General features: G+C 54.0%; 1 protein-coding gene across 9 annotated transcripts in view; it reads right to left on the bottom strand.

Annotated features, from left to right (window-relative positions):
* DNMT3A (DNA methyltransferase 3 alpha) overlaps nt 1–21,406 on the bottom strand; it is a 107,289-nt gene that overhangs the window by 38,668 nt on the left and 47,215 nt on the right. For 7 of the 9 annotated variants that reach the window (XR_016038543.1, XR_008682568.2, XR_016038544.1 and 4 more), the window contains exons 4-6: nt 12,799–13,069; nt 6,949–6,992; nt 6,352–6,498 (exon numbers count right to left, since the gene is read on the bottom strand). Coding sequence is in view for 6 of the 9 variants with exons in the window: in XM_088841226.1 (XP_088697352.1) it covers nt 6,352–6,498; nt 6,949–6,992; nt 12,799–13,069 (462 nt within the window). In the remaining 3 variants the exon portion in view is untranslated. Of the gene's footprint in view, nt 1–6,351; nt 6,499–6,948; nt 6,993–12,798; nt 13,070–15,789; nt 16,372–20,247; nt 20,500–21,406 lie in introns of those variants that run through there. The other 2 variants (XM_088841230.1, XM_088841229.1) reach the window with 2 other exon arrangements.

The following is a 21,406-nucleotide window of genomic DNA, read 5'->3' on the forward strand; positions in this document are numbered from 1 at the left end:
GCCTTTCCACTCTTCAGGGGATCATCCCAACCCAGGGGTCAAACCCAGGTCTCCCACATTGCAGGCAGATTCTTCACTAGCTGAGCCACCTGAGATGAAGGAGGTGCTCATAAAGCTACCCCTTTGGCCTATTTCAGGTTTGGCCATGGCCACTGCTGAACCCAGTGCCTCGTTACTGTTTTCTCACCACTAAAAAGTGGGGGTTGTTCTAAGCGCTCTTCTATCTGTGCCCCCCCGCAGATGGAGTGAACATTCCAGTGGGCGAACAGCTAGTCCACTGAAGGGACGGGGCGCCTCTGTGATGACAGTTTCACAGCCTGTCCTAAGGGCCAGCCCTGGAACTCACTACTGATTACAGGCTGTCACAACAGTGCCTTTAAAAGGTGTTCGTTCAGCCTTTTGGTAAAGTACACTTGTCACAGCTGCTCCAAAGAGCATCATCTCCTTTAAGGGCAATGTTATTTCTGAGGCCATCCTGTAAGGGTTTGGGTTTTCATTAGTTTATATACTGTATGGTGACTAAGCAAGGAACGTCTGCCAGTTGGAATCCCCTAAAACTGCTACCCACATACTTGGCTAATAGTTTGGTTTTAGTCCATAAAGGTCTACTTTACATTGCCATTTCTCACGTCTCCTGTACTAAAGCCCACGAGATCACACTTAATTCATCTTCTTCTTCTCAAAGTGCCCGGCACAATACCCTCAACCCCCCAACAACGAAGGTACTTGGGGATAGCTTATTAAATGGAATATAGCACACAGCAGGAGATGACCCGCTGGACACTCAGAGGCTGTTCTTCCCAGGGCCGACAGGAAGCACAGTCTGTTGAGACTGCAGGGTTATAAAGCAAGAGGAAGCAACATTTGCTCAGCTCACAGAAGCAGCACCACAAATGGCCAATAAACATATGAAAAGATGTCCAACCTCACTTATTATCTGGGAAATGCCAATTAAAATCATAACAAGATAGTGTTTTTCCCACCCATTAAATTAGCAAAATATTGATGTTGGCACAGGTGAAGATCTTCTCATACCCTGTTTACGGGAGCCTAAGTTGGCACTGCCCTTTTTGGAGGACAATTTGGCAGACTGTATAAAATGCAAAATAACACATTCCTTTCAACCCAGCATTTCTCTTTCTAGGTATCTATCTGAGAGAAACAGATGCACAAAGAGATATGACCAAGGATGTTCACTGCTGTGGTGCTTATGCAGTAAAATATTGTAAACCACTCAAATGTCCACCAATAAGAGAATGGTTAAATAAAATCATGGTAATCCATACGGTGGAAGAGAAACAGTAATTACATGGCTTGATTGCCCAGACTTATCGTAAGTGAAAAACCAACTTGTAAAACGAAACTATAGTGTGGTTCTATTTATATAAAAAAGGAAAAGAGAAAAAAAGCAACTGTGAAGCAAAATTATAAATTTACACACACACATAGAGACAGTACCAGATACCTCTGGTAGGGGAATTAAAATCACTGGGGAGGCTTGGTGGTTTTTGTTTTTTTTTAAGAATGTATTTGTGTAATACTTATATAAAATCAACTTTAGAATTATTCATGTCCTATTATATTCTAGCCCTGTGCTGTACATGTTATATATCCCTTATTAACCCACACAACTCTGAGATTAGAAGTAGTCATTCATTCATTCAACAAACTTTTACAGAGTATCTCCTGAACAGCAAGCCCTGGGGGCACAGGTGCCCAGAGGGCCTGTGCCGAACAAGCTCGGGTTGGGCAGAAGCAGAAAACAGACTGGTGAGTGGGGTTCCGTGAAGATGAGATGCACACAGGACAGCAGAGTACAGCCAAAGTCTACAAACAGCGCCGGGACCTAAGCTTGAGAGGCGGGAGCAGTGGCAGGGGAGGGGAGCGGGGATGGAGTGGTTAAGTGATGCTGAAGGTCCCAGGTCCAGTGAGAGGACAAGTTACCACCTGGACTCACTTCCGGGAAAGTGAAGGCTGTGTTGCCTGTGGGGAGAGGGGGGCTCTGAGTGCAGGAGGAAGAGAGGAGAGGTCAGACTGGAATATGTCGACCAGAGATTACTGTTGCCTGTGTGCATGCTAAGTCGCTTTAGTCGTGTCTGACTCTTCTTCGACCCCATGGACTGTGGCCCACCAGGCTCCTCTGTCCATGGAATTGTCCAGGCAAGAATACTGGAGTGGGTTGCCATTTCCTCCTCCAGGGGATCTTCCTGACCCAGGGATCTAACCCAAATCTCTTACATCTCCTGCATTGGCAGGCGGGCTCTTTACCACTAGCGCCACCTGGGAAGCCCCCGATTACTTGTTATCAGTATTTAATATGTATTAAACATCTAGTGAGTCTGAGGATGCAGGAGTCCCTCCATTTGGGTTGGAAGCCAGGAAAGAGGCAAGATTCTAGAACAGCAGGACATGGTTTCCTGATCCTGAAGTAATTTAGAATTGGTTGGGACGAAGACATTAAAAAGACTCATAACATCACAGGGCTATAACCGCATCCTAAAACCATCAGCACTGACACACACAGGGAGCCCGCAGGCCCTCTGGCTTGATGACAATTCCAGCCACTTGGCCAGGCCTCTGCCTCGCACTTGTGAGGGTTAATGAGGTAACACCTGTGAAAAGCCCTTCCTAAGCCTAAAGTGCTCCTTCAGGGCCACGCTGTTCTGAAAACAGTCAGAAAGAAGAGTCTGGAACTGCCCTCCTTCGGGGGAAGGTGCCTCTCGTCTCTCCTCCCAACCTCCCCCGCTGGGCTAGTTCTGCCAGGCCAAGGTAGGTTCTCCTTGGCTCAAGCACAGTGGAGACCCAGTGGGGACAGCAGGAATGTGGGATGGAAAAGACTCAGGCACCACCTTACCCGTGGAAGCCTGCCCTCAGTCCCCCAGCCCCACACTATTCTCCAGGTACACTTGTCAGCATCCCCAGAAACCAATGGTGTGGGCCTGAGCTTCCCGAGAAGTTGTCTTATATTTACCCACCTCCCAACTGCTTAGCCAAGCAACAGCTATTCACACAGCCTGTTCTCCCTGCCCAATTATCAGCTTTGGCATAACTGGTGAAGACATAACATGTAAGAATTAGTGAAAAATACTCTATGAAATATAACTGACTGCTAAACCCAACAATATTAACAGTAAGGACTACAGGAGGGCAGAGAAGGGAAGAGGGCAGTGTGGACTGGAGAGATCCCAGAGAGCTTCTTGGAGGAGGCAGCAGCTCTTGGACTCAACCCTGAAGAATGAATAGGGGAAAGTATGAGTGTGAGTGTGAAGTCACTCAGTCGTGTCCGACTCTTTGTGACCCCGTGGACCAGGCTCCTCTGTCCGTGGGATTCTCCAGGCAAGAGTACTGGAGTGGGTTGCCACATAAACAAAAGCAGGAAGGAAGTAGAAAGGGGAGACTGGTCTCTCACAGGGACTGTCCTATTAGAGAATGGCAGTGGGTGGGTTCGGGGGGGTGGAGCCATTGTGGAGGTCACAGTGAGGGTCAAAGTCTTGAGAAACAACCAGAGGACTTCTGCATGATAGGGAGACAACGGAGAGTTGTCATTGGTTCTATTGCAGGGCCTGGTCATGACTAAGGCAGAATTTAATCCTTACAAGGACAAGTACAGAGGTGCAGAGAATAGGAGATGGGACAGACAGACATGAGCATCCCAGCTCAGACAGGAATCCCCACTTCAGCCTTGGCAGAGGGGTTGGAAATGCCCCATTTTTCTCATCCAATTATTTTAAATTTCATTTATTTTGTGATATTCTAAGTCTTTATTTTTTTTTTAAGCTTAAGGTGGCAGGTAAACTCAGATGGTAAAGAGCAGACCTCACAGTGTGGAGTGACCAGGGAGGTCATGGGAAAAGGAAATTAAGCCGAGGGGGATATTTTGAGGGTAGAAGGCTCTACAGGTGAGGCCCGTGGACCAGGGGCAGACTGGGGTCAGGTGAAGCCCCACAGCCTTCACACAAGCCCAGCTCCCAGCCACCCTCCTGCTGCTCTGAGCCTGCATCCTGTGCTCCTTCATCCACCACCATGGACCTCCATTCCCGAAAAGACTACACAGTCTTGTGCCTCTGAACTTCTGCACATACTGTAAGTCTCTTTCTACCTCCCCTCTCCCTAAATTTAAGTTCATCTTTTAAAAGCTAAAAGCCACCTCTTGCTGATGCAAAGGTGACCCCAGGCGGAATTAGTCTAAGTTCCTTGGCGATGCTCTGCCTGAGGTGCCTGATCCCTCACCCTGAGTTTTAGTTGCAGGGGGGACTTCCTTGGTGGTCCAGTGGTTAGGACTCTGTGCTTCCACCACAGGGGACACGGTTTCAATCCCTGGTTGGGAACTAAGATGCCACATGGTGCAGCCAAAAAAAAATTTTTTTTAATAAATTTTAGTGGCAATTTTAAGATTGAGAAAATGTATCTGTTATCTTACTTTTCCCTGTGAGAAAAGACTGCCTTTTTTTTTTTTTAATTGCAACTGAAGCAGGCCTCCATAATGGTTCTTCAAGTACAGTTTGAGGATCACCAAATTTCTGAAAGCCCTTCAAGTGTAAAAGTCATTATATCTAGCTTCTGGCCCCAGGGCTAAAGGAGAGCAGAAGCACAGACCCCATATAACAAGTAGTTAAAAAGCAAAGCCCTCCCACCGACCACAGAGGAATAGCCCCAAGTCCTGAAGGAAATTTCCATCCCAAAGACTACACTTAAAGCTCAGAGACCTTGCAGAGGCTGTCCCTTTTCCAGGCTCTTCCAGGAGAGAAATTTCTGCCTTCCTGGATCCCAGAGGAAATGGAAATAATCAATTAGCCACCACCCTCTCTTTCCCACCTGGTTCGGAACTTTCTCTAGAGCAAGCTCTCACACAATTCAGATGGGATAACACCCTCTTTTGTAGGCCTGGGGTAAAGACCAGTGAGAGTGAAGGTGAAAGGGCAACTCACGGCGGGTCCCTTCCCTTCCTGGCACCAGCTGGTCAACACGCTTTCTCTCTGCTCATCAGACACACAGGAGGGCAGTCCCCCAGTGGTTGCTCGGGGACGGGGTCGGGGTGGGGACTGCTTTCACCCCTTGGTCTCCACCGCCTCACTGCCTCTCACTGCTGAAGCCCTGGCCTGGCTTCCTCCGTCCTGACCCGCACGGAAGCCTCTCTTAGAAAAGTCACCAGCTGCCTCCAGATGGGCAGGTGCAAACAGCCTGTCTCCATTCAGCCTCCACAGGGCAGGGTGGCCACTGCCTCTGGAAAAGCTTCTTTCCTCTCTGAGATGCAGCTCTTCCTCCCAGGCCCCTTCTCAGTACCGCCGCTGCCACTGCCCTACCTCACGCGGCCGTAACTGTAGGGTTTCTGTGGACCGAGGCCCGGGGTGCGTCTCGGTTCTCTCCAGTCTCCTAGGTGAGCTCGTCAGTGTATGCGGTTCTATGCCTTCCCGCCTTCGCATCTGCAGCCTGGACCTCCCTCCACTCTGGGATCCGGGCACCTCAGTATCTCAGACTAAACGCTTGCTTCCCTCCCACCCCAAACCCATTCCTCCTCTAGTCTTCCCACCTGAGGAAGCAGCACACCCATCACCCCTGTGGGCCATGTGTCCATCCCCTCCCCTCCCACATCCTTCCCATCGGTTAGCAAGCCCAGATCTGTCCCTCTCCTTCACCATTGCTGCTCCTTTAATCTACATCGAATCACGGCTCTGCGTAGAAACCTGCAGGGGCTGCCCAGGATACTCAGTGTTAAACCAGCTTCCAGCCCAGATCTCAAGGCTCTGTGTGATCGGCCTCTGCTTACCTCCCCTCGCCGCCTCTCATCTGGCCCCACTCTCTCCCCTGCTTGGTTCACTCTGAGAAGACCGGTCTTATACACAACCAAACAAGTCAGGGCCTCGCTTGTGCTGTTTCCTCTGCCTAGAATATTCTCCCCGACCCCACAACTCACAAAGCCAGCTCTTTTATTCCTTCAGGTCTCAACTTCAATGCTGCCTTATCCAAGAAGCCTCTCCGCACCACCCCACCTCAAGTAGGCCTTTGTTACCCTCTATTTCAGATCTAATAAGCGCCCTAACTTATTGTCTGTCCATCTCCCACATCACAATGTCAGCTCCATGAGGGCAGGAACTTTTCATGCACAAGACCTAGATACTGCCTGCTTGCACGGTGAGTGTCCAGTAACATTTGTGGAAATAACAAAGGATGCACAGTCACTGCCTAGGGAGCCAGCAGTTCCCTGTAAGTGTGAGAGGTTAACCTGAAGGGGAAGGGGAAACTGAGGCTCAGCCAGGGCCTGACAACAGCCACAGATGGTGGCTGAAGCTAACTTCCAGTTTCCCAGTTCTGTGGGACGGGCTGGGGCCCAGGCCAGAGAAGGCACCTCACCTCCCTTTTCCAGCGTGCCAGCCACTCGTCCCGCTTGCGCTTGCTGATGTAGTAGGGGTCCCCCGCCTGGAAGGTGAGCCGCGGCATGGGCCGCTGGCGGAGGCTGGACTCCCAGCCCAGGCCACCCCGCAGCCGGCCCCGGGAGCCCTAGGACAGAGAGACGACAGACAGACCGGCATTAAGGTGGGCATGGACAGCCCTGCTACAGGGTCGTTCCTCCTGGAGGGGAAACCAAGGAGGCACTCACCTCGTACAGAACACAGGAGCTCTGACTCCTGGCCGGAGATGCCGGCCCTGGAGTGCGGGACAAGCCCCTGCCTGGGTGGGAGGAGTGAGGGATGGGGGCGGGATGTGGGGCAGGGCATAAGACAGGAGGGGAGGTGCTTGGTCTCGGAGTGGGGACCAGCTGGCTGCCTCGCTGGGGGCCTTCCAACCTCCACACCCACTTCCTCTGCTCCTCACGGAGGGACAAGTACAGAAAGGGCCAGGGGCCACCTCAGGCTCCCCTCACACACACTCGCCACAGTCGGTCAGAGCGGTGGCTTTCTTCTAGAATCAGGATCCACAGAGCCCCTGGGGGTTGAGGAAAACACTTGCCTCCATTTTCATGGATTCGATGTTGGTCTCCTTCTGTTCTTTGCCTGTGGAGAGGGAAGAACAAAGGGACTGTCGGCAGAGTTACAGGAGTGGCTCAGAGGCCTCACCTTGTGCCTGGGGTCCCTGCCTCAGGGATAGGGCTTCTCCAACCATTTGGTCGCACCTATGTCAAACCTGATGGCCTACTGTGTGCCAGGCATCATATCATGCTGGCCCCAGGACTCAGAGTGCAGCCAGGGCAAAAAAAGGACCTGGGCAGGGTTGGAGGCCCAAACCCAAAGGAACAACAGAAAAGCCAGGGCTGTGGTTTCTGGCCCATGGAGTGAGTCAGGCACACAGAAGGGTCTGGAAAGAGCCCCTTTGGCTACTCCCAGTCAAGAGAGCTCAATTACTGGAGGGGAGGCCAGACTGCGTAGTGTGGGGTGTGGCAAAGATGCTCTGGGGGTGGGAGGATGGGGGCACAGGGGGACCGGAGCAAGACTGCTGAAGCAACTTCGTCTCTTTGAGACTCAGTTTACTCATGTGGAAAATAAAGATGCTGGAAATGGTTTCTAAGGTGCTCCTGCAGTTCTCAACACCGTGCTTCTACCATGAATATCTGCCTCTGTACCCCATTCTCAGGTCCCTGAGTTCTGTCTTTATTCTAGAGGCCTTGGATTCCCACTCTCTCCACAGTCATTCTGTAATCTCTCCCAGCCTTTTCCTCGTTGAGTATAGGTACATAAACCTGCTAATGCTTCAGACAGCATTTCCCTGCTCCTCTTCCCCATGGTTCCTCAGCTGGCCCGGACTCCAGTTCCTGGAAGGGAAGGCTCCCCTGGGGGGCTGAAGCCCCAGCAGTACAGCCATTAAAGGTAGGGGGCAGGGAGGCCTTATCCCTGTCCTTCTCCAGGTCCCAAGTTCCAGAAGGTCCTGGAGCTCCTACACTGGTCCTGTCCCTCTCAGGTTCCTCACTGGCACACTCCGCAGTCTGCAGCCCTGCCTGGCTGTGGGTTGGGTTAATTATGCCTTCCAGCTTCCTGCTGGAGACTGGGGGTTCTGAGGCAGGGAGGCTGGGGTGTGGGGGGCAGTGGGGTGAGCCTCCTCTCACCTGGGCCCCAGAACTCCTTTGTCTGAAGCCAAGATTACTGAGCTTGGCCCCAAAGCAGGAAGGTCACTAAGGCTGGCTCAAGGTCACTCGGGAGGTGGGGGGTAGGGGGTTTGTGGGCGGTGTGAAGGGGAGACAAAGAGCCCCAAACGGAAAAAAACAGCCCTTCTTGCATCTCCTGGCTGTGAGGCGGAAACCAGCCACAGCACTGAAGGTCTCTGAATCCCCAAGCCCCTGAAGAGGCTGTTTCTTTCCCCGGCTCTCACTCACCGAGTGAGACCTGCGGCTCCGCTCTGGGCTTCGGTGACCTGGAGCTCGGGGACAGGGCAGGCAGGGCTGCACCTGCGGGTTTGCTGGGAGGTGTGGACCCCGCGGTGCCAGATGCCCAGGGCGCCGGGAGGAAGCGGGGGCGCGTGTACACAGGCAGGCCTTTTAAGGTACGTCTCACCGGTCTTTCCCTGTCGCTTCCTCGTGCTTCCTTTAGGCCCTCTGGCCTCACCGCTGCCAGCCCCCCACCCCAACTGCTTCTCGCGCCTTCTGGGGCAGGGCTCCGGGCCGCCCTCCTCCCCCGGTCCCCGCCTGCCGACTTCTCTCGGACCCCCGCGCTCCAGCCGGCGAGGCTTTGGGCCGGCCAGGAGGGGGCGCCCACCCTCGATCACGCGGCGCCTGGGACCTTTCTTCCGGGGCACCCTCCGTGGCTTTTGGCTTGTGGGGAATCCTCCGTTCACTACAATTAACGAGAATCGGGGCTGAAAGGAATTGTCGAGATGATGGGGGTACTTGTCTTGCCCTCAGAGGGGGAAACTGAGGCGCGGGGCGGGGGGGTAGCGGAGGGACTTACTACCAGAGCTGAGATCCGATTTCAGGGCTCCTGACTCCCAAGCCGGCTATCTCCTTTTTACATCGCACCGCCCTGAGGCTCCCCTCTTCCTCCTTCCCCAGCCCCCATACTCCCCGAAACAGAACTACTTTTCCTCATGCGGTTTCCAACTGGCTTCTTTCTGGAATGTTCTCCCTGACCGATCCCGCGCATGCCCACTTGAGTGATATCGCACACACACTTTCCAGCCCGGCCCAGCAAAACAGCCAACTGGGCTGCTTCAGAATGCAGCACTTGTCCTGAGTCAGGGGGTGGTCAGCTGCTCTCTGGACACTCCCTCTGCCGTCCATCTGCTCCCGGCCCAGACTCAGGGTCGCAGGCTGGGCCAGGTGGCTGTGTGTCTTCCAGGATGGCCCTGGCAGGCTTGGACATATCCCTGGGGCATCTCAGGTCCTGGGGGCAGGGGAGGCCAGAGTGCTTCTAACACTTACCTGCTCGTCTGAGGCTATACTCTGCCAGGGGGTCACCCCAAAATTCCCTTTAAAATGAACCAAAATCTCAATGACAGGACTGAGGTCAGGCTGGCCTCAGAGGGTAGTTCCTAGCCCAGTACTAGTGTATCAGTCTAAGCAGAGAGAAGCTGTGTGCTGACCCTCATCTGGCCCTTCACCAGGTTGTATAATCTCAGTAATTAACTTAACCTGTCTGAACCCACAGTCTTCCCATCTGAAAAATGGGGATAATAAAAGTCTTCCTTAGATGCTCACAAGGATTAAATGAGAGAATTACATAAAGAGAAGGGCTTCTCAAAGTTTAATATGCCTCAGAATCATGAGAATCTCTTTCAAATGTAGATTCTGATTCAGTAGGTCTAGGGTGGGGCTGGAGACTCTGCATTTGTAACATGCCAGGTGATGCCAGGAGACACTGCTGGTCCATGGACCGTTTTGAGTAGCAAGAACATAGAACACTCAATGCATGGTTAATATTCAGTAAAAAAAAAAAAAAAAAAGCTACATTACCATCATTACTACTGTCATCATGATGGCCTTAATGCTAGGAGTGCAGGAGCAGTTCCAAGGCCACCACCTGCCTGTCCAGGTGGCTGTTGTCCCTATTACTCATCATCTCCCCTGTTCCGCCTTTCTCCTGGCTGTACTATCAGGATCTGGGGCTCCTACGTGCACACAGGAGGGTGCCCAGGCCAAGACTGCTTTAAAGTCCTCCATGTTTCCTGTGTAGGAAATAATGAGAGAGATTCCGGGAGAGACAGATGGGGCCCCTGAAAAGAGACCTGGGAATGAAGGGAACTGAAAGGAGACCATGGCCAAGTCACTTTCTCCCTGGGGCCTCAGTCTCCTTCCTTCTTGGAACCAAGTAGCTGCGTATGCATTCTATGGGGCCGACTGCTGGACCGCTGGCCGAGCCTCCAGTAGGCCACTGCCCACCCCTCTAGGTACCAGCTCACCAGTCTCAGCATCCAGGCAATTCACCGTGACCTTCAGGGATCCCAGCTCTGATCCCTGCCAGCATCTCCACAGCCTCAATAGCTGAGGCCACACAGGAGTGCTCCAAGGCCAAATTTTGGAGATCAAGGACACACGGGACATTTTTGCCCACTGCATTTTGCACTAAGAGTCTGAGAAGGATCCACTCAATGTGCGAAAGTCCCAAACCCAGGAGTCACCCTGACACCATCTCTGCCTGCCCCCCTCCTGTCCCTGGCGCTCATCCACAGCTCTCCAGATCTGCCATCCTCCCCTCGGCGCCTGATTGCTCATCCTGCTTCCCGGCCCCTCTGTTCCATCCCAGGATCCAGATGGCAAAGGGATCTTTTCAAAACGTAAAGCGGATCATGTCACCCCTCAAGAGGGCAGCCTTGAAGCTGCGCTGGCCGTATCTGCTGTCCCCCTGTCACACACCCTTCTCCCTCCCTCCCCCCATTCCACATCAGGTCCCTGGATACCCTGCTCCCTCCCACCTGTTCTCCCCCTCCCTGCGCTTCCCCTCCCCTGGTAAACCCCAGCTCATCCTTCTGCTTAGGTGTAACAGCCCAGCTTGTCTGGGGCTCCTCTGTTACAGTTCCTGAGAACCATGTTTATTTTCTCTTGGAGAACTTATCTCTGTGTATAAACACACACTTGTAAGTGTGCATTTCTCATTAACATCCACCTCTTCAGTGGACTGTTCAGGTCCTCCACGGCAAGAACCAGGTTTTCGTTCGTGATAGTTTCCCTGGATCCCGGCACACATCAAGTAAGTGTTTAATAAACCCCTATTGACCAACTAGAGGAGTTGCTCCTGAGAACGGAGGACAGGGAAATCCCAAACCGAAAGCAAACTCTCACGAGTTAAGAGCAGCCTCACAGTGCTGGCTCCATCCCAACAGGCAGGAAGCCCTGCCCCAGCCCTGGGCCTCAGCTGGGTGCAAGCTATGGTGGGGTCCCAGGAGCTGCCTGTTTGGTGGGCAGGGCCGGTGGGTTCCCAGTTCTGCTCTTACACACCTGGCCTTTGTAAAGGGAGATGGCGTTTTCTCCCTTTCTTCCTGTTTCAAATCAGGCCGCATGGCCACTCCTCTGCGTGTCAGGACACATCCCCATAGGTGCTGAGTTCAGGACCGGCCCCCACATCAACCCCACCCCCCAGAACAGCACAGGGCATGGAAAGGGCACACGGACTCCGAAGCTAGAGACCAAGACAAATGAATTCCAAATCTGCCAATAGGCTCGGGGTCCCTGAGCAAGTCACTGCATCTCATTAAGCCTTGATTTTTTCCCACCTTAAGATGAGGCTCACAATACCTCTTGAAGAAGACTGCGAGAGTAAATAAAACCACAGATGCAGAATGAGTACCTCAGAAAGCCCTTTGCACGTGGTGGGAGCATCGTAAATATCAGTTGAACAGTAAATGAATGAAAGATTTTTTTTTTTTAATAAATTGGGAAATCTCTTCTGGAGATGCTCTCTATCTTGCATGAGTATGAGGTTTGGAAGCATGCGAAATTAAGGCACGCCAATTAATCGATTGACTCACTCCCCATCATGTACTCTTGGAAGGAAGGCATTCTGAAATTAAAATGCACATATGCAAAACAACCTGGCAGGGCCCTGGGAGGATCAAACGTGATAATGTATGAGAAAGCGCTTGGTAAACTGTGAAGCCCTGTACAAATGCTAGTTGTCCTCATTACTAACATGTTTACAGCTCTGTTGGCCCTGAAATCGCTGGCTTAACCTGAAAGAAAAAAGTGGGCAACTTTCCAGGGCTCCAGGGCTAGGCCAAAAAGTCCCTAGAGGAAGAGGTCTGGGCTGGGCAGTGCACACCCCACCCCCACCTGCCCTACCCCTCCCCTACTCTGCCACCACTGAACTTCAGTCCCGTCTGCTGAACTGTGGTGGGCTCAGGACATCTGCACTGGGAAAGGCTGACGGGGCTTATAACACCCACAAGAGCACCTGCTGCCCTCGAGCGCCCAGGCCAGGGGCTTCCAATGTGTGAATCCCTAAGAGCCGCAGGTCTTGTGGAAGAGTGAGCAGGTGAGGCCAAGGCTGATGGAAAGCAAGGGGAAGAACCAGCCTGTGGGGAGACAGCCATCACCCCAGTTCAGCAACCACTGGCATTCTGCAAACTCACTGTGGTACCAAATCTAGTTTTTTTTTCCCACGAGAAGCCAAAACTCCAGATTTTTATGTGAAATTTCTTGATTTTGAAATATTGGCAACTAATTTTTTTTAAAAAAATGTTTAAAATACTGCCTGGGTCAAATAAAATGTGCGCAGGCTATATCCAGCCGGTAGCCTCCAGGGCACACAGCCTTGGCAAGTAGACCTTCAGCCACCACCCAGCCGGTGCCTCCTGAGACCTTCCAGGCCCTGAGTTCTAACCCTCAGGGGGATCCTGGCCAGCCCTGCAGAGGCTTCCCCCCTTGTGCCCGGGACTTACCCTCTTCTGCAGGGGCTCCCCGGCCATCCTTGGGGGTGCAGCAGCCATTCTCTACAGCTCTGGAGGCTTCGGGCGGGGTCTCAGTGGCACCCTCTCCCTCTGCTGGGGCCCCGCCCTTCTGCCCCCCAGCGGGGCTCCCCTCCTCTGGCTGGGGCTCACTCCGCTTCTCCAAGTCCCCGTTGGGTAACAGCTCTGAGGGGCCTGAGTCTTGGGCCATGGACGGGGACTTGGAGGTCACGGTGGGGTCCTTCGGTGTGTCACTGCTTTCCACCTGCAAAGATAGACATGAGGGGAATGTTAGACCAGTGGTTTCAGCCCCTCATGCATCATTGGCCCATTGGAGATTCTGGTGAAAATTACACGCTGTCTGTCCAGAAAATGGTGTTCACATAAATGTGTATGCAGTCAAACAGACAACCAATTTTTTCTCTTAGATTGAAGGGCTTCACCCTCTGAGTCAAAAGGTCTGTGGACTCCAGTGAGGAAAATGGGAAAATGTATGAGAAAGTGCTTGGTAAACTGAGAAGCCCTGTACAAGTGCTAGTTGTCTTCATGTAAACATGTCTAACATGTTTACAGCTCTGTACCCCAGCCCACGGCACCCCCACTCACTGAAGTGACAGGGGGTTTCCCAAGTCTTCTCTGTGGCCCCCACTGAAAATGAATGCTCCTCATCCTATCCCCACTTCAAACCAGGACCTTCCCCAGAGGATTCCAAGTAACCCTGGGCTGATTTGACTCCTGTGTCAACGCCCCTCTGGCTGTCCTCGTGGTCTCTTGAGCTGCTGCCAGGCCATTGGAGTTCGAGGGTGAAAGGGGGGCCTCCTCTCCCCCAGACCGAGCACTCTTCCTTCCCTCAGCTTTGGCCCCACAGCCTCTCGAGGGCGCTTAGACCCCAGGAGAGCCAAGGGCCCCCCGGCCGGCAGCACACAGTGGCCTGAAGCAAGTCTTCTGGAAGACGTGGTGCCATGTTCCCCTCCAAGAGGAAGTGTCATGCTTTGTCCCCAAGAGTCTTAGAACTGAGCTTGCTACAGGAACCACACTGAGAGTTGTCATAACCGTCCCTCCTAAGTGTCACTGCACGGTGGGTGAAGCTCCCTTTCACCCGTTACCCCTCAGAGCACCCAGCCTCCCGGGGAGGCTTTCGGAGACTTTTGTGATTAGCTCGAGGTCACACGCCTTGTGAGGACAGAGCCTGGCGAGCACTTGGTCCTTGGCCATCCGGGGGCAGGTAGGCCAGGACATCTCAGAAGGGACAGAGGTGTCCTCTCAGGGCAGGAGAGACAGGAGTCCCCCTGTGCTTGGCGCTCTGCCACGCCCGCAGGCACCGGAACACCTGCCGCAGCCCTGCCCGCCGGCTCCCCTGCAGAATCGGTGCCCGGAGGAGGGCGGGAACCACACGAGCTCAGCAAAAGCCTCAGGAAGGTGCTGCTCAAGAGTGCGCCTCAGTTTCCCCACCTGTAAGGTGAGATGATTAGGCTAGTCCTATAGGAAGGTTTCCTTCAAGTCATTTTTTTTCTGTTTATAAAATTCAGTCACATACAAAAATTCTAACCACACAAAAATGAATAGCATTGAAAGGTTAAAGCCCCTATTTCAATTCCCTGCCTCCAGAATCACTCCCCACAGGTGAACCATCATTATCAGTTTGGCGAGTATCTTTTCTCGACTTTTTTTCCTGCGCATCTACAATCATGCATAAGTTGCATGTTTATACACACGTATTTACACACACATCCAGATCCAGAATTTTTTTTTTTCCCCTAAGAAGGGATCATATGACTTATCCTGTTCTGCAACTTGCTTTTTCACTTCACAAGCACAGCGGGCGTCTCTCCATACCAGCACGTATGGATCTGGCTCACTCTGCCTCCGCTGCTCAACATTCTATTCAAAGGATGGTCCTTAATTTATTCAAACTGTCTCCTAGTGATGGGCTTTGGGCCGACTGGTGTTCTGTTGCAGAGAGCCTCTTGCACTTACAATTCTGTGCACCTGTGAATTTCCATAGGCCAGAGTCCTGGAAGTGGCCTGGCTGGGGAAAAGGGTCTGCCTATCCAAGTGTGAGGAAAGAGATCCTGCCAAACTCCCTCCAGATAGCTAGACCCCTGAAGAATGCACCCCAGAACCTGACGGACTGCTGGGTTCCCCAGCCCCTCCCTGCCAGGCCCCACAGTTTCCAAGGCGGCTTCTGCCCCAGGAATCCACACTCTCATCGGTGAGCCCACTGCTGTGTGGCGAGGAAACCCCAGAGGTGGCAAGGAGGTTCAAGGGCCTTGGAGAAAACAACAGAAATAAAAGCCAGAGTCCGCCCTGGATGAGGTTCCCTACACAGAGCAGCCTGAGGGCATGCAGAGGGACCTCGAGGCCTGGCCAGGCTGCTTTCTCTGGGGGAGAGGAGCATGTGGACCAGCTTGGGCAGGCCTGCTTCCAGGAAGAAACCCTCCCACGGAAGGCTACACATGTGTGTGCTCCTGATCATTTGGGGGTGGGGGGGGGCTGCAGCAAGAGGAAGAGGTAGGCCTCAGGGTGGGGTGGGGAAGGGAGAAGTCCTCCACCAGGCTTGGGCACTGGAGGCCGAAGCCAGCAGAGCTAGGAGGCCAAAACGGGGCCGCCAGTGGAGCAAGCAGGCCCTGTCCCTCTCCTCGGTGGCTACCCCCATGTGTCAGGACTCACACACACACTCTCTCCAGGACTCAGGAGGTCTTTTCCACCTCCCTGCTCAAGCCAGTGGGCTCCCTGTGGAGCTCCCCTCCTCGGATGAATCCTCCCAGTCCTTAAGCCTCCTGTGTGTGACACAGTCACGTGGCCCGGGCAACCTGGAGAGCTGGGCATGCCTGGGGTGGGGGGGGCGCCGCAGCGGGGACTCTGCCCCCCTCGGGTCCGGCTGTGCCACTGCCAGAGCCCCAGACATGGCGCTCCCAGGAGGAGGGAGTGGGGGGTCCCGCTGGCCAGGCTGAGAAGTGTGGGTCAGCAGCACCAATCTCTTACCATGGCCGTGTCCTCCTTTCCTCTAGCCACTCGCCTCCCCACACACACCTCGAGGCAGGGTAGGCTCCCAGCCCCACAGGCTGCTCAGACAATGCTGCTGTCACTCACTTCCTGCCCGGGGACCACACCGCCTCTTCTCACCCTGGGACTCACTTCCTGTTGACTGCCAGCTCCAGAGCACAGAGACCCAGGAGTACCTGCTCTGAGACCTGACCCAGCCCTGGGGTCCCGAGCCTCCCTGACTGGAGACCCCTCTCAGGCCCATCCCGGAGGGACCCCCAGTCTGCAAGAGCGTGAGACACGCCATCCTTCCAGAGGTGGGCAGAGGAGGCGTCAGGGGGCACTCTGCACAGCTCCAGCCCCAGGGGAGTCAGTTCAAGTGGGCTGAAATCTGCCCTGATCTCACCATTCCCCCTTACCCCCCTTCCCCCCAGCCTGAGTCAACTGGAGTTCTGGGCTTAGGGGAGCTGCTGACTCTTACCACCGTCAACTTGAGATCCATCTAACCCATGAAGAACTACTCCCCTCACCCCCAGCTACTAGTGGGCCCTCACTGTCCCTCTCTCCGAGGCGTGGAAACTGGGCAGGTCAGATCCACCCAGAAGAAACCACTGAGAGAAAGGAAGGAAGGAAGGAGGTCCACAGGGCGGAGCTGGATGTTCCATCTCAGGTGAGAAGAGCAGACCTGGAAGCCACTGGGAGCGGCCACCCCAGCCTGGCCTACTCCCTCCTAATTCCATCCCCTCTGCTTCGACCTCCTGGCTAGTGGCCACAGAGGAGGCACGGGATTGCTTTATTGGGTTAGACTGGGCGTTGGAGTAGGGCACCTGGCAGCTGTTTAGTATTCATAATGAATTCCTTAATGCCAAAGACCAGGTTACAGTGAGAGCATCCAGTCCACACGTCTAGAGGGAGTCTCGACTTTGTTGCATGTCAAACCTAACTGGTTAAAGATCTGGTTTTGTTTGCTTTTACTCTTTTCTACTGCCTTGAGTGGGGCTTCCCTGGTGGCTCAGAGGTTAAAGCGTCTGCCTCCAACGTGGGAGACCCGGGTTCGATCCCTGGGTCGGGAAGATCCCCTGGAGAAGGAAACGGTAACCCACTCCAGTATTCTTGCCTGGAGAATCCCATGGACGGAGAAGCCTGGTAGGCTACAGTCCACGGGGTCGCAAAGAGTCGGACACGACTGAGCGACTGAACGGAACGGAACGGAACTGCCTTGAGTGGAGGAGACACAACACACTCTGAGACACGCATTTCTCCTGTGGGGGGAGGGGTAGCAGCAGAAGCCCCGGCCCTCGGCCCTTTTCGCCCGCACCACCAGCAGCTGTAGGTGACAATTTCTACTTCCTCTGCTTCTCACCTGCGGAGGTGGGGAGAGGCGGTCAGGAGTGGTGGCAGGAGGGGAATGGGCGCCATGGGCCCCCTCACTTCTCTTTCTTTGGGTGGCTGGACACAACAGAGTGGAGTAAAGCTAGACTCCATCACCCACTGTGCACCTACCCCGCCCCCGCCACATGCCTCTCTCTGGGTCTTCAAACCCGGCCCACCACCTCCTGGAGCCCCCTCAGAGTTTGCTGGCCTTTGCCTTCCTTCCAAGCAAGACCCCTCCATCCCAAGATAATGCCTCCAGCTTCTCTGCTGCCTACCTGCTCCTTGGATCCCTCCTGTGAGCAGCTTATTCCAAGCAGTGAAGGCAGTGGTTCTCAGCTGGGGTGGATTTTGCCCCCCCAGGGGATATTTGGCAATATGTCTGAGACATTTTTGGTCACTACACTGTGGGGGCGGCGGGGGGTCGGGGGAGGCACGGACTGTGGCTTCTGGTGGGTAGTAGCCTGGGATGCTGCTAAATACCTTACACGACAGCCCCCACCACAGAAATTATGCAGCCCCAAAAGGGGAGGGTGCTGTTGTTGAAAAGCGCTGGGCTGAGGACAGGGCACGGACACAGGGACCTTATCTAAGGACCATTTTTTAAAAACTTTTAAAAAGTTGTTGTAAAATATATGTAACATAGAATCTACCATTTTAACCATTTTCAAGTTTACAATTCAGTGACATTAAGTATGTTCACATTGTTGTACAACCATTACCACCATCCATCTTGAAAACATTTTCATTATCCCAAACTGAAAGTCTGTACCCTTTAAACAAAAATCTCCCCATTACCCCTCCTAGCCCCTGGCAACCACTATTCTACTTTCTGTCTTCTAAGGAATATTTTAAGTCTGTCTGTCTCTCTCTCTCTCTCTCTCTCACACACACACCCCCCTGGAAGGCATTTGTGTCAGGCCCTTCTTGCTCTTTAAAGCCCTCAGCCTCACCCCTTTCCCAACCTCTGCCCCCCAAGAGCCCCCGTGGAGGCTGGCCCTGCAGTCCACTCCAGCATTCACTCACATCTCCCAGTCCACCGCACACCACATTTGTTTACAAAGCACTTTCACACCCTATCTCATTAGAGCACTCCTCACATGGTACCTAATTATTTGTTTACTGTGTGTCTCCCTCCTAGGCTGTGAGCTTTGCCTTATTTATCTTTTTATTTCTCTTCCTTCCAACCACTCCACTGACAGCTCCCCAGTACTAAGCAGAGGGCTCAGCATAAAGATGCTTAGACAATTAATAAACTTAATTATCACAGTTATCCCGATGGGTTATGTTGCTCTCACTTTTCCAAAGAAAAATGCTCCACAGTTTGCCCTCCCTCCAGTCACACACCTTCTAAGTGGTAAAGCTTCCAGAATGACCCAGGTACAGGAGAGGCATTCGAAAACTGGCCTCCCCACCTGGGTTGAGTCTCCGGAAAAGCCAACCTCAAATCCCAAGGGCTGCAAGGAAGAAAAGGAGGCTTTGATGTGCCTGAGCAGGGCCAGGGAAAGGCTGCTGGCTGTTTCCTTGGCAGCAGCCACCACAACGAAAGGCCAGAAGCGAAGCAAGAAGGAACCTTCTGCAGTGAACCTGTTCAGGCCAAAGCCAATTTCCCAGCCCCGCCCCCCACGCCCTGCTCCCCTCCCTCTCTGCTGGAAGTCTGGACCAGACCCCAGAACGCCCACCGGCCCTCAGGAGGTGAGGCCTTGTCTCCCAAGGTGGGGCAGAGTGTTGAGGCTCCAAAAAGGGAAGTGATTTTTGAGGCTTTTTACAGTTATAATACACACACACACACGACTCACACACACTGCAAGTAAGAGGTGACGGAAATGATACACGGGAGATGGGGCCCAGGGCCCAACTCTCCAGCATAGCCTTGCATGCAGGCTTACCTGAGCTCAGGTGTGGACGGGGGAGACCCAGGGACCCTGCCTCTCCCACTGCAAGGCCCTGAAAGTCAGAGCCAGGTCCTGGCCTGGCTCTGGGCACCTGACTCATCCTCTCTTCCCATGCCAGGAGCTGCTGCTGAAAAAGGCCTTCACTCCCAGAGGAGGGAGGCCCTGAGGCTAGCAGATGTTGGGCGGCCTCACCTCGCCCTCCCCAGTCTTCCTGCCCTCCTACCCCCTCCCCTAAATGGCCATTGTGCCTTTAAGGCCCTTGGCAGCAGTCAGCTCTGTGCCAGCCGGGAACCCTGGCATCCTGCCAGTTACATCTTCTTGATTAAAGACACACAGACACACAATCACATGTGCAGACACACAAGGAGTGCACCCATGGCCCAGAGACATCTGCTCACCGGCCATAGGACAGAGCTGTGCTCAGATGCCCCAGAACGATGTCAACAAACACACACCAGCATCCCCACTCCACCCACACCCACTGTTCATCCAGTCCCTCAGCTGCTGCAGGCCCATCGGGTCCCCACCAAGCCCTGGATTTTCCCAACTGACTCTAATTTCAGGAAACAGCCGAACTATCCACGTAAGCAGGGCGGCCCTGTCCCCTAAGCGCTGGCACTGGGCCCAGGCTCCCCAGTCTCCTCTGTTCCAGGCCTTCCTGCAGCCCCTTCCCCTGGCCACTGTCTGCTCTGATTGGCCGGAAGTGGCCTTGAGGCAGGGAGAGCCAGAGAGGTCCCCCGCACCCACTCCCGAGAGAGCCTCTACATGCCTCCCTGCCCAGCCTTCCTGGGGTGATTGGAGCTGGGCCCCAAGACTTTGGAAGCAGGACCCTGACCCTTCCAATTTCCTTTTAGCCAGTGGAGTAGCTAAAAGGGCCACCGGTGGGGTCAAGGGACAGGAGGACCAGAGGCCAAGGAGGGCCAGCTCTGAAGTCTGATCCCCCAGGCTGCATACGACTTCTAGGTCCTACCGTTCCTCTCACCCCTGAGGCCGGGAGCTGCCTGCCAACCATCCCTCTTCCCCAGAGATCTCTTCAGAGTGTGTGTGTGTGTGTGTGCGCGCACATGCGCGCACACGCAGCACACTTGCAACGCAGGATGGAGGCGAGAACTTCAGGGCGCAGACGTCTCAGAGGTCACTCAGTCAGGGCCCCTGCTGGCTGTGACACACGGATGTGAGAACGAGCATGTACCTGGCGAGTGGTGGCCCACCCGGGGTTCTGCTTTCAGCCAGGGACACCTGTCCACCTGAAGAGGGCCTGGCCGTACTCTTTGAAGTCATCCTCAAAGGATTTCAGGGTGAGTTGGAGGCTGCCTTGAAAAAAGCCATTATGTGGAGAAGATCCCACGTAGTATTTAAGTCAACCTCTTTTGAAGTTTCTTCTGTTTTTCAGCCTCTACATTCAGGCCTCTGGTGACAGGTTCAGTGAGAAGGGAACTCACCATGGAAAATGGGGCTTTCTTTTCTCCGCTTCACCTACCTTTCTAAAGTGTCTTTGGGTGTCTCCCCGCCCACCCCCACCCACCCCCGCCGGGGTTTGCTCATCCTGCCCCACCCGATGCCGTGACTTCATAGCTTTAATCACATCCCGACTCAGCCTTTGTCTCTCCAGACTGGAGGGCCATAATCTCTCTTGTCTGTCCTCACTTGGCAGCCCTGCCTTCCCCTGGATCGGTTTAGCTGCCCTTCCCTGGAGCTCTTCCAGCTCTGTTACATCTTTCTTGAGGTGGCAGAACCGAAACACGCTGAATTCTCTAGGAGAGGATGATGAAAGAAGACCGACGTCACCAACTCTGCCCCAAAGTGTGCATGGAAGGTCCCTGCCGCTGTGGGAGTGGGGCAGGCGCAGCTCGGGCTCCCGAGAAGCCCACGGGGTCCTAGGAAGCCCTCAGGGCTCGGGACCCGTGGGAATGAATGCCTCTCGCTGGAGGTGGCCTGGGATGTGTGGCTCTGGGGAAGGGGCCAGGGAGGGATGAAAATAAGCAGGGGTTTTCTGGAAAGCAAAATGGAGATTCAGGGATTTCACTCAGATGCTTCCCCAGTAAGACCAGCTTATCTAGAGCGGCCTCTGAAACGGCCCCTGCCGGACCTTCCGGAAGTCTCCGTCTCTGGCAATAACACTGTCGCCATCCCTGGAGGCCAGCAGCACCTTCCCTCCTCTCCCTCGTCTGCAGCCCAGCAGTGCAGGCCCTACCCATTCTGTCCCATCACGGCCGCCCCCAACCCAGTAGACTCTGGACACATTTTTTGTCTTCGTCACCCTCTCTCCCTGCATTCTTGTGCTCAAACTGTCATGCTCACGAACGCCAGAGTGCCCTTCCCAAAACTTTACTCCCATCACTTCACACCCC

Source organism: Moschus berezovskii, chromosome 11 (assembly GCF_049115385.1).
Source record: "Moschus berezovskii isolate FMDL1 chromosome 11, NW_MosBer_1.0, whole genome shotgun sequence".
Taxonomy (NCBI): Eukaryota; Metazoa; Chordata; class Mammalia; order Artiodactyla; family Moschidae; genus Moschus; species Moschus berezovskii.